Raw genomic sequence first — 14,166 nt, 5'->3', positions numbered from 1 at the left:
ACCAGTATCACAGAAATACAATCATTTGCAAATACTATAAATAGTTTTATGCCAACAAATTGGACAATCTAAAGAAATGGATAACTACCTAGAAACATACAATCTTCCAAGACTGAGTAAAGAAGAAATGGATAATCTGAACAGATTAATTACTAGTATTGAAAATGAATCAGTAATCAAAAAACTCCCTACAAGCAAAAGTCCAGGACCAGACAGCTTCATGGGAATTCTACCAAATATATAAAGAAGAGTTAATACCTATTCTTCTCAAACTATTCCAGAAATTGAAGAGGAGGGACCACTTCCAAGTTTATTCTACTAGGCTACCATTACTCTGATACCAAAACCAGACAATGACATTACATAAAAAGAAAATTACAGGTCAGTATCCCTGATGAACATAGATGCAAAAATTCTGAACAGCATAGTAGCAAAACAAATTCCACAATATATTAAAAGAATCATACACCATGATCAAGTGGGATTTATTCCAGGGACGCAAGGATGGTGCAATATCCTCAAATCAATCAATGTGATACACCACATTAACAAAATGAAGGATAAAAATCACATAATCATCTAAACAGATGCAGAAAAAGCATTTGACAAAATTCAACATCCATTCATGATAAAAAAACTCTCAACAAAGTTGGTGTAGAGGGAACATATCTCAACATAATAAAGGCCATTTATGACACACCCACAGCTTACATCATACTAAATGGTGAAAAATTGAAAGCCTTTCCTCTAAAATCAGGAACAAGACAAGGACGCGCCCTCTCGCCATTTCTATTTAACATAGTTATGGAAGTCCTAACCACAGTAACAGACAAGCAAAAGAAATAAAATGCATCCAAATTAGAAGGGAAGAAGTAAAACTGTCACTATTTGCAGATGACATGATACTATATATTGAAAACCCTAAAGTCTCCATCAAAAAAAAAAAAGAAAATAGAAAAAGAAATGTTACCAGAAAGGCACCTGAGTTAAACAGGACTCTCTCATTTCTTTACTAAAATTTTAACTTATTTGGAATCCAACTTCAATTTCATGAGTTCAAATTACCTTTGTGCTTGAAAACCTTTTTTCCCTGAGAAAGAAAGGTTTAATTTATGATGACATCTAACATGCTTCAGAATGTTCAAAAAGGATGGATATTTTAGCCATGGACAGACTATATGATGAATGTGTAGATGCAAAGGGCCTAATTGACTGGCAAATAGCTGGTTTACCAAGACAAGCCTCTAGTACTAACTGGATGGGCATTTTTTGGAGAACTGAGAACTAATTTCTACAAGTCTAAAAACCTGCTATTTCTAGTAAGTAATATTTAGGAGTATTCCATACTCAAACACTTTTTTTGAAAGGATATTTAGCTTGATGTCATCACACTGGACTGACACGAGGAATCAGTCTAATGTAGGCTTGATAAGAGCAGAGATGGATATCAAAATGAATATTATGTTTGATCTTATTCAGTTTTACCACTACATAAAAGAAGGATGTTCTACAGTCTGCAGGCAGTTCAGAGAAGTATTATTAGAAAAGAAACAAAGAGTAAAAATACCCTACTGTACTCTGGTGCCAAAAGGAACATTTCATTGTAATTTTTTATTAAATATAGGCAATAGATAATAGCTGTTTAACTTGCTTTATTGTGTTTACATTCTTCTTTTTTAGTCTTACATTTATGTATATTAAAAATATACAATAATATGACCTAAAAAATTTAAACAACCAAAAGTTGAAATAAATTGCTGTGACAGGACAGAAATATGAAAAATATGGTTAAAATTAATTAGTCCTATTAATTACTACTAATTGCCACTGTTAAGTAGTCCTATTGTTTTATTTAAATAGCATGTATGTAACAGAAAAGTAAATACTGCAGAAAAACACAATTTTAAATGAACATCTATTTTCATATTTTTATATTACAGCAATAACACATGTGTACAACTATTTATTACATCTTATGGGTCTTTTCATCTAGTACAGCTGTGTCCCGGGTTGGCTCTCTAAAGGTTGGTCACCCCAACGGTACAGTACCATTTGGGTAGGGGAAAAAGATATAAAGAAGGTAATATTTGCAAATTAAATAGACAAGAAACTGGTAAACAGTGATGCCTTCTGCGAAAGAGAAATGAGTGGCTGGAACAAGCCAGAAAGGCTTTTTCTTAGTTTTTAAATATATTTTAAAATGTTCGTACCCTGCGTATATGCTACCTATTCGAAAATCATTATTAGTCTTACATAGAGGTTCCCCGCACTGAGCTGGGAAAGGCGCTTGCGTAGCGTGGGGATCAGTGTTCCTCCCGGAACCACAGTGTTAAGAACACATGGGTCGTGGGGAGACCTGCTCAGAGTTCAAGATGGCTGTGTGGTGGACAGATTCAGACAAGCCCGATGAGGTAAGACGGTGGCCAAAACTGAAGGGCCCCCCAAGCCCCAGAAATTAGTTTGAATTTGTGTGTGTGTGTGAGGGAAGCCATTAGAGGGTTTTAAGGAAAGGAATGCAAGTATTTGGTTTATGACTAAGAGATCTCTCCGGTTGTGTAAAAATGTGGGGGAGCACAATTTCGGGGTCCTCTTGCTGTAGCCTTGGTAATTAGGGCTGTTAGTTTGGACCATTAGCATGGTAGCACTGGATGGAGATGCGGAGCCACGGACAGAGGTTTTGTGACTTTCGGAGGTCGCCCTGACAGGACTTGGCTGCTAGACTGAAGTGTGGCTTGTACGGGAAAGAGCATAACATGGCTGACGGCTCTTCCCGCCTGGGTGGGTCAGAGTGCATTTCTCAGAAATGGAGGGCGTTGGTGGATGTGGAGGAAGAAGAAAGAGTTCTCTTTGGGACACTTAAAGCCAGAGACAGTTAACTGATGCATGTTTTTTTAAAGACACTCAGGCTGTTCTGTGGAAAGTGGGAAGAAGGCATTTGGGGCTCCAGCGGCGAATCTTGCAGGCGGTCAAAGGCTTTAGCTTTGCATCAGTATGAAATGAGCAATTATGACACGGCTTTGAGTGTGAGGAGAGCTGACCAAATGCCTGCTGGGTGGAGAGCAGACCATAGGGTAGAGTTGCCAGATTTAGCAAATAAAAATAGAGAGCACCCAGTTAAATTTGAATGTCAGATCAACAATAAATCATTTCGTAGTGTAAGTATAGCCCATGTAATATTTGGGATAAACTTATGCTAAAAACGTGATCATTGATCTGACATTCAAATTTAACTGGGCTTTCTGCATTTGACCAGGCAGCACTACTACAAAGGCAGGTGGAGGCAGGGACTCTGCAGACATTCAGGGAGAGGGAAGGGGCCAGGGTGGCTGCAGGGGACGTGAGGAGGGACCCCAGAAAAGACAAGGGTGGCCCTTTTCGTGTACTTTTCCGGGGAACAGCTCTGGGAAGGCGAACTTATCGGTCTTCCAAGCGTTGGCCGAGGGCTCTTCGGGGAAGGCTTCGGCGCCGTGGGCTCCCCGCTAGCCCGGCCTCCCTCTGCCTCCGCGTGGCGGGCGGGCGGGCGGCTGGGAAGCGGCAGCCAGAGGAGCAAAAGGACCGGCGCGGTAACCCCGCCCTCCGCGCCCGCAGGGGTGGAGCCTGAGCGAGGAATCCGCGAGCAGCCCTCTCTCCCCGGATGACGAGCAGTAGGATAACATGGAGTCGGGCAAGATGGCGCCTCCCAAGAACGCTCCGAGAGATGCGTTGGTGAGTGCGAAGGATGCGAGGCGGGGTGCGAGGCTGGGCGCGACCGCAGCCGGGGACCCGAGAGGCGGGCCCGGGGGGAGGACCTGATGATGGGCTCGCGGGTCGACTTTAGCCATGCCAGGGCCGCCAGGAGCTGGAGATTCGAGTGCCCTGGACCCCGGGGCTCTCTCCCGCCACCCCGGCGGCCCAGCCGGAGGGAGGCTGGCGGCCCGCCGGATGCGCAGGCCGGCCGCCCGGCTTTGTCTCCTGGGCCTCGGGCCCGGGCCGCCTAGTCGTCCCGCCCCGTCTGCGAATCCTGGCTCGCGCCTCCAGTGTTCTGATGCAAAGCTACCCCGGTCGCCACATCTGAAAATGACAACCAGCTGTAACCACCCCTACCTCGACTGGGAAAGCCAACCCGGGCCTTTTTTCTTCTCTTTGCCCCCGCCCCCACCCCCACCCCCGCCAAAAAAAAAAAGTTTTCAGCAAAGAGATCAAGACGAGATTTGGTGTGAACCTGACACACGCTTGGGAGGAAAAGGATGAGTACAAGTTTGCAACCCAGAGAAGGGGGAACCTTGTATCATAAATATAATTACTACCTTCGGTCCAGTCTTGATTTCTATACCTAGATTATGCATCTGGCGTTTTTATTTGAACCCACAGGTGATGGCACAGATCCTGAAGGATATGGGAATTACGGAGTACGAACCAAGGGTTATAAATCAAATGTTGGAATTTGCTTTCCGTAAGTTAACAAAACACCAAAATTGCCTAACTTGTGAATTTTAAAAATCGTTCATTGTAAGAACATTTTCAACCAAAATACTTTAACAGTTAATGTCATAACATGTCATTATACACTTGTCCAAACCCACAAAATGTAGAGTTCCAAGAGTGAACCATAATATAAACTACGGACTATCAGGGATTACGATGGGTCTGTGTAGGACTATCAGTTGTAACAAACGCACCACTTTGCAGGGAACATTGATAATAGAGGATGCTATGCATGTATGGCGTCAGGGAGTATATAGGAAATCTCTGTATATTCCCCTCAATTTTGCTGTGAACCTAAAACTACTCTACAAAAATAAAGTCTTAAAAATATGTGAAGAAAAAAAAACAGTTAATGTTATAGAATTCAGAAAGCAGTAAAAAGGAGCTCAGGCTAGGGAACAGTATATTGTGATATCCGTTTAAAATTGATCATATAGATAGGACAATTAGATATTAGAACCAAAATTCATAAACTTTCTGGAAATTAGTGAAACTTTTTAAGAAAACTGGCCATAAATATTAAGCTATTTTCATATGTTTAAAATAATGTTTTGTTCTTAAAGGATATGTGACTTCAATTCTGGATGATGCAAAAATTTATTCAAGCCATGCTAAGAAACCTAATGTTGATGCAGATGATGTGAGACTGGCAATCCAGTGTCGGGCTGACCAATCTTTTACCTCTCCTCCCCCGAGAGATGTGAGCAAAATTTTATTTGAAGTTCATTTTACTTATAATTTTTAATTGTAGTTCTAATAAGGATTTTTTTTTTAGTTTTTACTGGATATTGCAAGACAGAAAAATCAAACCCCTTTACCACTGATTAAGCCATATGCAGGACCCAGACTGCCACCTGACAGATACTGCTTAACTGCTCCAAACTATAGGCTAAAGTCCTTAATTAAAAAGGTAAGAATTTTTAGTCATCTTAGCTTTTAAAAAGGGTAAGATGTGTTAGAGGTAAATAGTGCAGTAAATTAAAGGCTAAGATAATTTACTAGGATTTTTTTAAATTTAGTTCCTTGAAAATACTATGTCTGTAATTAGCTGCTATGTTAAAATATAGAATATATGATCCAAGATTTTTAGGGCTAAAAGGAACTTTATTGTTCATCTAACTCATCAGGAAAGTGAGCCCGAACTCATCTATCAAGTTAGTAGCAAAGTTAAGACTGATTCCCAGGTCTCATAATTACCAATCTTTACACTATACCATAACAGAGTAAATGATATACCATCAAGCATTGGACTTGCTTTCTGAAATATGACCTAAGGCTCTCCCACCACTGAGAAAGTTCTCCCCACATTGGGCTACCTCTGTACCTCTGAAATTCCACTATAAGGAAGTTTCTTAGTGGGTTAAGGTATTGACTAGTTAAGATTAAAAAATCATAAGGAAGTTAGCTGTTATCCCCAAATAACACTCTACCTCAAACTTTAAAACTATATAGAATTATATATTTTATATATATATTCTTATCCATGTTTATATAGATAGGTATTGTTTGTATTATATGTGTGTGTATATATATAGATATTTGTGAAAACCCTAGTTTAAATGTTGCATTAGAACACTGAACAGAAACAGGACATTCTTGCCATCAATTATCTATTAATAATTCATATCAGCAATCCTAATTTCATTTCCTGGTTAAGTTTAGGTGTCAAGTCTGAACAACATTAAAACTAATTTGTTTTTTAAATCCCCTAGGGACCTAACCAAGGAAGACTAGTTCCACGGTTAAGTGTTGGTGCTGTTAGTAGCAGACCTACCACTCCTACTATAGGTAAGTGGGAGAGGGAAATGGCTTTTCTGGCTGGTAAAGAAGTGCCTCAGCACTTGATTTTGAACTGTAATCTAAGTAAAAAGGTGAGTCAGAAATTCCGATATGTGTTGCCATTAATACATTTACTCGTCCTCTAGTAAAGCTATAAACATATTTTATCAGATTTCAAAATGAGAAAGCGACAAGGAATATCTGATCCCAAATGAGTATAGAATTGGGCATTACCCAACACTGTTGCCGGTATTAACTATGGTAGCAAAAACAGAAGTTTAAGCAGTGTTCTTTCTGGATTTTATACAAATAAAGTTGCCAAACTCACTCACAGCAGTAGCCTACTTATTATCAGAAATTAAATTTCTGAGTAAATTGGCAAGAGATGCAATCAAAAGAAATAAGTTTAAAGTATACAAAAAGCTTAAGACTATCAAAGAAAATCATTTTTGATGTAACCTTTTCAAAAGTAGTACTGATTATCCTGTATTGGTCAGTGAGCACCCCTTCAAACTGTTTCCTGTGTCCTTTGTGACAGGTCTCCATCATTCTTTGAGCACTTCTTGCTTCCTGGCACAAGATGTTCCAAGCTCATCTTACATTTTCCTTACCCCAGTCCTAGAATCAGCCATTTCTCCAAAGAGCCCTGGTTCCTCTTAGTGGAGAATGGCATTTAGAAACCATAATGTCATTGTTGCTTAGATAATAAGGAGCCCATAAAAAATGGATTTAGATTTCCTGATTTTTTTGTCCTACATTCCTGCTGGATTTCTTTCATAGTCAAAGTCTTTTCAGAAAAAAAAATCCCCTTCTCTTTGACCAGTATTGATTTCTTAGCTCTTATAACTTGAGTACTATAGATGTCATATAGCTCTAGTGTAAGCAGCATTTGATTTTTGAGATGTGTAGACAATCTCTTCATATTTTCAGGGTGTGAATTCACATTCCAGCATTTTAAAACCAGACTGGTATAAGTATTAATTATACACTTCTAATTATATGCATGTGACCTTTGTAGACAGGAGTTTGCATATATAATTTGTGTAACTTTTTGATCATATACTGTTTATCTGTGGGTTCATATCTCTTAAGTGAATACCAACTTTTTAAAAACTCTAGGCTGTGTTAATCAGTTACATGTGTTGGCAAGTTAACCAATTTTAGGTATCAGTTGTGATTTTTATTCCTAGTTAGACATTTATTGTACATGTTTTAGAGATTTTTAAGTCTACAGTGAGGGAGCTGCTAAAAACTACTATTAAAGATGCAAGTTTTAAACTTTAAAAAAATTTTAAATGAGTTTTATAAAGCATAAGACCTAAGCATATACTCTGTTCAATTTTAAAACCTAAACTCCATACTTACATAAATGTTAACAGTTTCCTTATGATAATGGACAAGAAAACATCCACCTACTGTGAATTTTCTTGACAAAATAAAATACTTATATTGCTTCATTAAGCTTCACCAAATTCTTTGGACCACTCCTTAATACATGGAAAACTTACCTAAAGATGGAGATATGTTAGGCTTTTGTTAGATGCATGTTGATTTAGCTTCATGGGCATGGTAGACACCTCCTAATTCCCAGCAAGTGACATAGAGATTAAAAGTGCCACATAGGGCTTCCCTGGTGGCGCAGTGGTTGGGAATCTGCCTGCCAGTGCAGGGGACACGGGTTCAAGCCCTGGTCTGGGAAGATCCCACGTGCCGCGGAGCAACTGGGCCCGTGAGCCACAATTACTGAGCCTGCGTGTCTGGGCCTGTGCTCCACAGCGAGAGGGGCCGCGATAGTGAGAGGCACGGCGCGTGCACCGCGATGAAGAGTGGCCCCTGCTTGCCACAACTAGAGAGAGCCCTCGCACAGAAACGAAGACCCAACACAGCCATAAATAAATAAATAAATAAATAAATAAATAAATAAATGCGTGCCACATAAGGTAATTAATAGAAAACTTGGGCCTTTAATTCTGTTTATTTAAATGTTCAACTTCATGACTTCATGTAGCTAAAATTCAGTGCCAGATACTGTGTGAAGAGTTTTACATGGATTATTTTAATTCTCACAAGAATCCTATGAAACAGTATTGTTATCCCCATTTGATAGATGAGAAAAGCACAAAAAGATTAAATAACTTGCCCAAGGTCACTCAGCTAGTAGGTGATAAAGCCTGGATTCAAACTCAATCAGATCTTTCATTAATTCCCTGTGCTTTGAAGGTAGTTTCTGGTAAGCTAAAGGAGAGCAGAAATTGAACCTGTATAATAAGTCACCTAACTAACATGGTCTGTTAATTACAACTACAGCAACCCCACAAACAGTGTCTGTCCCAAATAAAGTTGCACCTCCAGTGTCAGTGACAAGCCAAAGATTTACGGTGCAGATTCCACCTTCTCAGTCCACACCTGTCAAACCAGGTAACATGATGGGCAGGGAGGGCATGGGGGATTGAAAGTGGTTCTTTTAAAATATTTTTCTGAATTTTAAAATTTGTGAATGATTTGTGATAACAGAACAGTTTGTATTCCTATAGTAATAATTAAATTGTTTTAATATCGTAACAGGAAGGTGGCCGTAATGCTGCAAATCTGGGTTCTTCAGAGGGGGTCTATAAACCCACTAAAATTGTATGAAATTTTACATATATGTAACATTTTGGGGGGAAGGGAGAGATTTCAACATGATCATCAGAGTCTCAAAGAACCCTGTGAACTAAAATAAGTTATGGTCTACAAATCTCAGGCAAAATCACTTAGGGTTAAAGCTCAAGAAAATAATACAACTTAGTATATATCAAATGAAAACTGTACTTTTATTCATTTCACGGAAGTATATGTAGAAAGTTAGAATAATATAAGTAGAATTCTGTTATAACATAGTTTATTCATGAATATGTTTAGATTTCACATCTTCTGAAACCTAACCGTACACCATAATATTGGTCTGTAAGGAAGCATGATTCCTGACCTTGAACATGTGCCTCTAGTATGTTCCATGATGAATCCAGTGCACTGCTTCCCATGACTGAGAACTAATTGAAATTTTAAGTAAATTAAAAACAAAAAACTAACAGAACTTCTTTAACCTTATACTAGATACTAATTTAAGTACTTTAAAGCATTAAAAAATGTAATTTAACTCTTAATGCAGTATAATTATCTATTTCTACTATGATGTAGTTTTACTTCATGCTATTGAAATTGTTATTAAAATTACATTCAGCTTTGTTGAATACTTTTTACTCTTAGAAGCATTATACTTTGTGTATTCTTGCTTTATGTCTCATTTTTAATTGAACATTAAGGGAATGTAGTATTTTAATCATAACTCTTTATCTAGAGGCCTGTTGCCATTTTTGTGATTTATGAAATTTTTGTCGCCAAAAAAGGCAGGATTATGTTTTTTCCTTCCAGATTGAGTTGGTATAGTGTATTCTTGGCTGTCAAAATACTCATAGCTTTGGGACTTTGAAATGGTAAATATTCATGATGTGTGAAAAAGCATATACATAACTGTATGATCTTAATTACATAAAAATGGATGCTTAGTTATGTAGATACATAAATGAGACCTAAAGGACACATCAATCGGTAAACTGCTTGTGATTACGGATGACTTTGTTTTTTGCTTCTTGTGTTTTTTGGTTTCCTATTATGCACATGTTAACTTTTAAGAAATAAATGTTATTTTAAAAACCTTAAAAAAAGAAATTATTATTAGAATTACATTTCAGCTTTGTTGAATACTTTTTACCATATGTTTCTGATTCTGTGTAGTTCTTAGTTTGGGGGTGTTTTCTCCTCTGTTTACAGTTCCTGCAACAACTGCAGTTCAAAATGTTCTGCTTAATCCTTCAATGATTGGGCCCAAAAATATTCTTATTACCACCAACATGGTTTCATCACAGAACACGGCCAATGAATCAAACCCACTGAAGAGAAAACATGAAGATGATGACAATGATACTATGTAAGGAATATAGTGTAGTCTCTATGCATTTCAAACGTGTAGTTGGTTTTGAGCCCAGTATACCAAACTAGAACATTCTTGATCGAAAACTTAAATGTAGCTGCAATATCTTTCACCTTAAAGTGTTATATTTATTTCTTAAGGGTACCAATGTTTTTTCATTAGGCTTCAAGTATAAAAAGTTAAGTGCTTGTTTTTTAATGGTTTCATTAATGTTGAGTCCTGCTACGGTAATTCTATTTTTGGAAGCAGTTTTCTGCAATGTATCTGACAGCAACACTTAAGTTTCACTTTCTACAGCCTGATCAGTGGACTAATCTTTAACAGCCTAATTTCTAATCTATATTTAAATACTTCTTTTGTAAGATAAAATAGTCACTTTTATTGTCACCAACTTTTTTGATCAGATCTCTCAATTTAGCAAATATTTTTGGAGAGGTTGGATTTAGAGGGATTCTAAATCCATTCTGAATATATTTAAGCTGTTTCTTGATGTTCCCTAACCTCCCACCTCCTCAGCCCCATTTCTAGATCCCATTCATTTTCTGCACCACCTCCTCCCCACAGGCTTAGGTTTCTCCCTATTGCTCTTAAATTTAAAAGGCCAAAACTGGAACTTTAGGAATATAATTCCTGATAATACAGCTCAGTGTCATTTTCATATTTTTAAAACCTGCTTTACATGCCTGATGGTCTATGGTTCACTTTAACCAGAAGGTTTGCATTTGCTGTTTTTCTCTCCATACCAGAGCAGTTGGGTTTTATCCCTTGCCTTTTATGCCCATTGAGCATTACTCTGCTTTTGACAGGTAGTTTGGGGTCAGTTACATTCAGTTTCAGTCTTATATTCCAAGTTGATAACTCCACCGTATTTCACAATTTGAAATTTAACACAAAAGATGCTATAGCTTAAAATCTGCCTTGATAAGTATACTTACACTGGACCTAGGCAAAACCACTGAAGAGCAAGTGTTTTGTTCCTTTTTACCATACATATATATGCTTTGATCACTACTGCTTGAACCCCCCTGTTGGTATAATTCAGATTTTTCCAGCTTATTGCTGAGGATGTCACACATAAGATGGGATCAAACCTGAAAGTTTTCTAATGGTTTTCCTTCCTCTAGAAGGCCAACACAAACAAATTAGTGTGATGTGACTTGCGTTTAGGTGCACTCTGCATAGGCTTCCCAGTAATGTTGCTAAACACCTTTCCCTATTTTCCATTTACACACATCTAAACATCTTATTGAGAAAGACTGCAAAGCTTTCAAAAATATAAACAGGCTTGTGTTGTTTTTGTTTAAGTAAGTTTGACATATTCAACATAGGAATACTTTTGCAGAATTTCTACAATAAATTTTTATATCATAATTTAGAACTTATAGCCAAGGATCCTCAAAACTGAAAACACAAGTAAGTTTTATCTTAGGATGGTGCTTGATACATCAAAGAGGAATAGTCCAGTAACAGGGAAGAATATCTCATCAAAACTGTGATTCAGTGTTTTTGGATATTAGGAAAAGGTGATACCAGACTTATAAAAATAGATCTGATCATCATAGGAGAGAAATGTTCATTATATAGCATAGGATGCCATTACTTGAATGTTCTCAGGGAGGCATGTCAAAAGGCCTAGGTTCTAGTCCTGGCTCCATCGCTAACCAACTGTGTGACCTTACTTCACCCATGAGCCTTGTTCTCCTCACTAGTAATAGGAAAATAACACCAACCCTGCCTACCTCACAGGGATGTTGTGAGGGTTTAACTGGTATATGTGAAAGTTCTTTCAAAATTGTAAAAATGCTGTATAACTCTAAGGAATTGTTAACGTATTTGTTCCAAGATTATTAATAAAAAATTGAACTTACTGTATTTCTCACTTTTGATTTAAGGGATTCAAAGAGGATGAACAAGGCCCAGTAATTCTGAGGTCCAAAAAGCAATCAAGATTTGCTTAATGGATGATTATAAATCAGGGAATTGCTTGCTTTTATTTGGAATCATCATGTGACTCATCATAATGAAGCAAAATAAATATGAAAGGATATGGGTTTAAATCTGTTAATAACATAACATGCTCTGTCTTTCTTTAGTGGGAATTTATACATATAATTGAGGTTGCAATCTGAGTGTTCATTCTCTTAGCCAACCAGTGGGTGGTTTGCCCTTTCAGATGAAGACTGCTTTATCTTGCAGATCTCCCTTTCCTAATTACATCCACCCATTCTAGCATCAAGAATGACTTTAGGGACTTCCCTGGTGGCACAGTGGCTAAGAATCTGCCTGCCAATGCAGGGGACACGGGTTCGAGCCCTGGTGCAGGAAGATCCCACATGCCGCAGAGCAACTAAGCCCATGCGCCACAACTGCTGAGCCTGTGTTCTACAGCCCGCAAGCCACAACTACTGAGCCCGCGCACCACAACTACTGAGCCCACGTGCTCTAGGGCCCACATGCCACAACTACTGAAGCCCATGCACCTAGAGCCTATGCTCCACAACAAGAGAAGCCACTCCAGTGAGAAGCCCATGCACTGCAATGAGGAGTAGCCCCTGCTCACTGCAACTAGAGAAAGCCCACACGCAGCAACGAAGACCCAACGCAGCCAAAAATTAATTAATTAATTATTTTAAAAAAAGAATGACTTAAGGCAGCTCTTGTCCTCCGGCTTCCAAGTGGAATTTTTTAAAAGATGTACTGATAGTAAATGAGGTGAGGACACTGTCGTCCCAAGTTCTTCCTTCTACAAGTAGGAAACAAGTGTCTTTGATCTGAGTAAGAATATAGGAATACAGCCACTATGCAGGGAGAATGGAAGATGTGGCCTAAGGGGTCCAGAGTGAAGAGAAGTACTCAGGAGGTAAGGAAAAAAACCATCAGAACGACAGGTACAAAGCAGCGTGTATAATTATGCCACCATACACCAACACACGCGTGCACACGCATACCCTTTTTATATGCATTAAGTAGCTCGAGACTGAAGGAAACCAGTCTTACAGTGATTGATTGCTTCTAAGAAGGGAAACTGATAGCTAGGGGACTAAGGTAGGAAGGAGTCTTCTCATTGTACCCCTTTTTGACTTTTGTATCATGTACTAGAGGGAAGTTTTGGACATAAAAAGGAAAAGAAAGGAAGCAGGAAACACTGAACTAAAGAAAAGATTGAACTCATTTATGATATGATTATAATTTTTTTTCTATATACAGGCATACATATGTTGTCTGGGGGTTAAAAGTGAATTTGCTACACTTAAGCCTAAACCTTTGCAGTGTTTTATCAATAATTCATAACTCTGTATTAAATCAGGAAGCACATACTTGTACAATTCTAGTTTATATACGCATAAGTTGTTTGTTACTTTCTTCCTTGACTAGGTTGTAAATTCCTTCAGGAGATAAGTGCTGTCATCTTATACTGCCTCTATTATGTCCTAAGCATATAGCAGGTACTCAAAATATTTGGCTATTTGTGTTTCCCCATTTTCTGGATTAATGACTGAAATAAATGGGGAAAAGATCCTGGAAGCAGAGTCTGGTAGAAATTACTCATAAGGTACAATCAGGGGTTGATGGATGGACGAATGGCAGTTGTAGAGTCTAAGTGTTAGGTTTATGGGTGTTTACAATTCTTTCAATTCCTCTGTACATTTGAAATAATAAAATGTTGAGGGAAAGGTAATCAGTAGGGGAAGAAAGTCATCAGTATGCTAAAGTTCTGGCCCGGCTATGACATTAATTCTCTGGATCAATGTGTAGCATCTCTGGGCCTCACCTACAAAAAAGATTGTACTAGAATTCCTGCTTCTCAAACCAGGGTAGAGCATGCCATTAGAGATGTGCAGAAATATGGTGTTTTTTAAAATTAACTACAACTATGGGGACAGTATTAAATACAAATGAATTTTTAGAAAAAAATCAAGCCTTCAAAATTTGTTTTGTTTAAAGCAGCC

At 38.2% G+C, this 14,166-nt stretch overlaps 1 protein-coding gene across 4 annotated transcripts; it reads left to right on the top strand.

The window, feature by feature from the left end:
• The first annotated feature begins 3,637 nt into the window (after window positions 1–3,637).
• On the top strand, window positions 3,638–12,251 carry TAF9B (TATA-box binding protein associated factor 9b). Of its 4 annotated transcripts, XM_059911237.1 has the most exons (8): window positions 3,638–3,705; window positions 4,351–4,432; window positions 5,028–5,164; window positions 5,240–5,374; window positions 6,177–6,252; window positions 8,551–8,661; window positions 10,057–10,213; window positions 12,109–12,251. In XM_059911237.1, the coding sequence occupies exons 1-8, from the start codon at window positions 3,655–3,657 to the stop codon at window positions 12,137–12,139; spliced, it is 780 nt and encodes a 259-aa protein (XP_059767220.1). In that variant the 5' UTR covers window positions 3,638–3,654; the 3' UTR covers window positions 12,140–12,251. The 4 variants fall into 4 exon arrangements, with proteins under 4 accessions (XP_059767220.1, XP_059767221.1, XP_059767222.1 ...); XM_059911238.1 differs by lacking the exon at window positions 12,109–12,251 and having other exon boundaries at window positions 10,057–12,083; XM_059911239.1 differs by lacking the exons at window positions 10,057–10,213; window positions 12,109–12,251 and adding an exon at window positions 8,809–9,362.
• Window positions 12,252–14,166: the final 1,915 nt, after the last annotated feature.

Source organism: Balaenoptera ricei, chromosome X (assembly GCF_028023285.1).
Source record: "Balaenoptera ricei isolate mBalRic1 chromosome X, mBalRic1.hap2, whole genome shotgun sequence".
Classification (NCBI taxonomy): Eukaryota; Metazoa; Chordata; class Mammalia; order Artiodactyla; family Balaenopteridae; genus Balaenoptera; species Balaenoptera ricei.
This window is presented reverse-complemented; position numbering and strand designations above follow the sequence as displayed.

Excerpts from the sequence above, each read along its gene's own strand:
- TAF9B (XM_059911237.1), top strand. The coding sequence starts at position 3,655 with ATGGAGTCGGGCAAGATGGCGCCTCCCAAGAACGCTCCGAGAGATGCG. Across the intron at positions 5,375-6,176 it reads TAAAGTCCTTAATTAAAAAG|GGACCTAACCAAGGAAGACT; the intron begins GTAAGAATTTTT and ends TAAATCCCCTAG. Across the intron at positions 8,662-10,056 it reads GTCCACACCTGTCAAACCAG|TTCCTGCAACAACTGCAGTT; the intron begins GTAACATGATGG and ends CTCTGTTTACAG.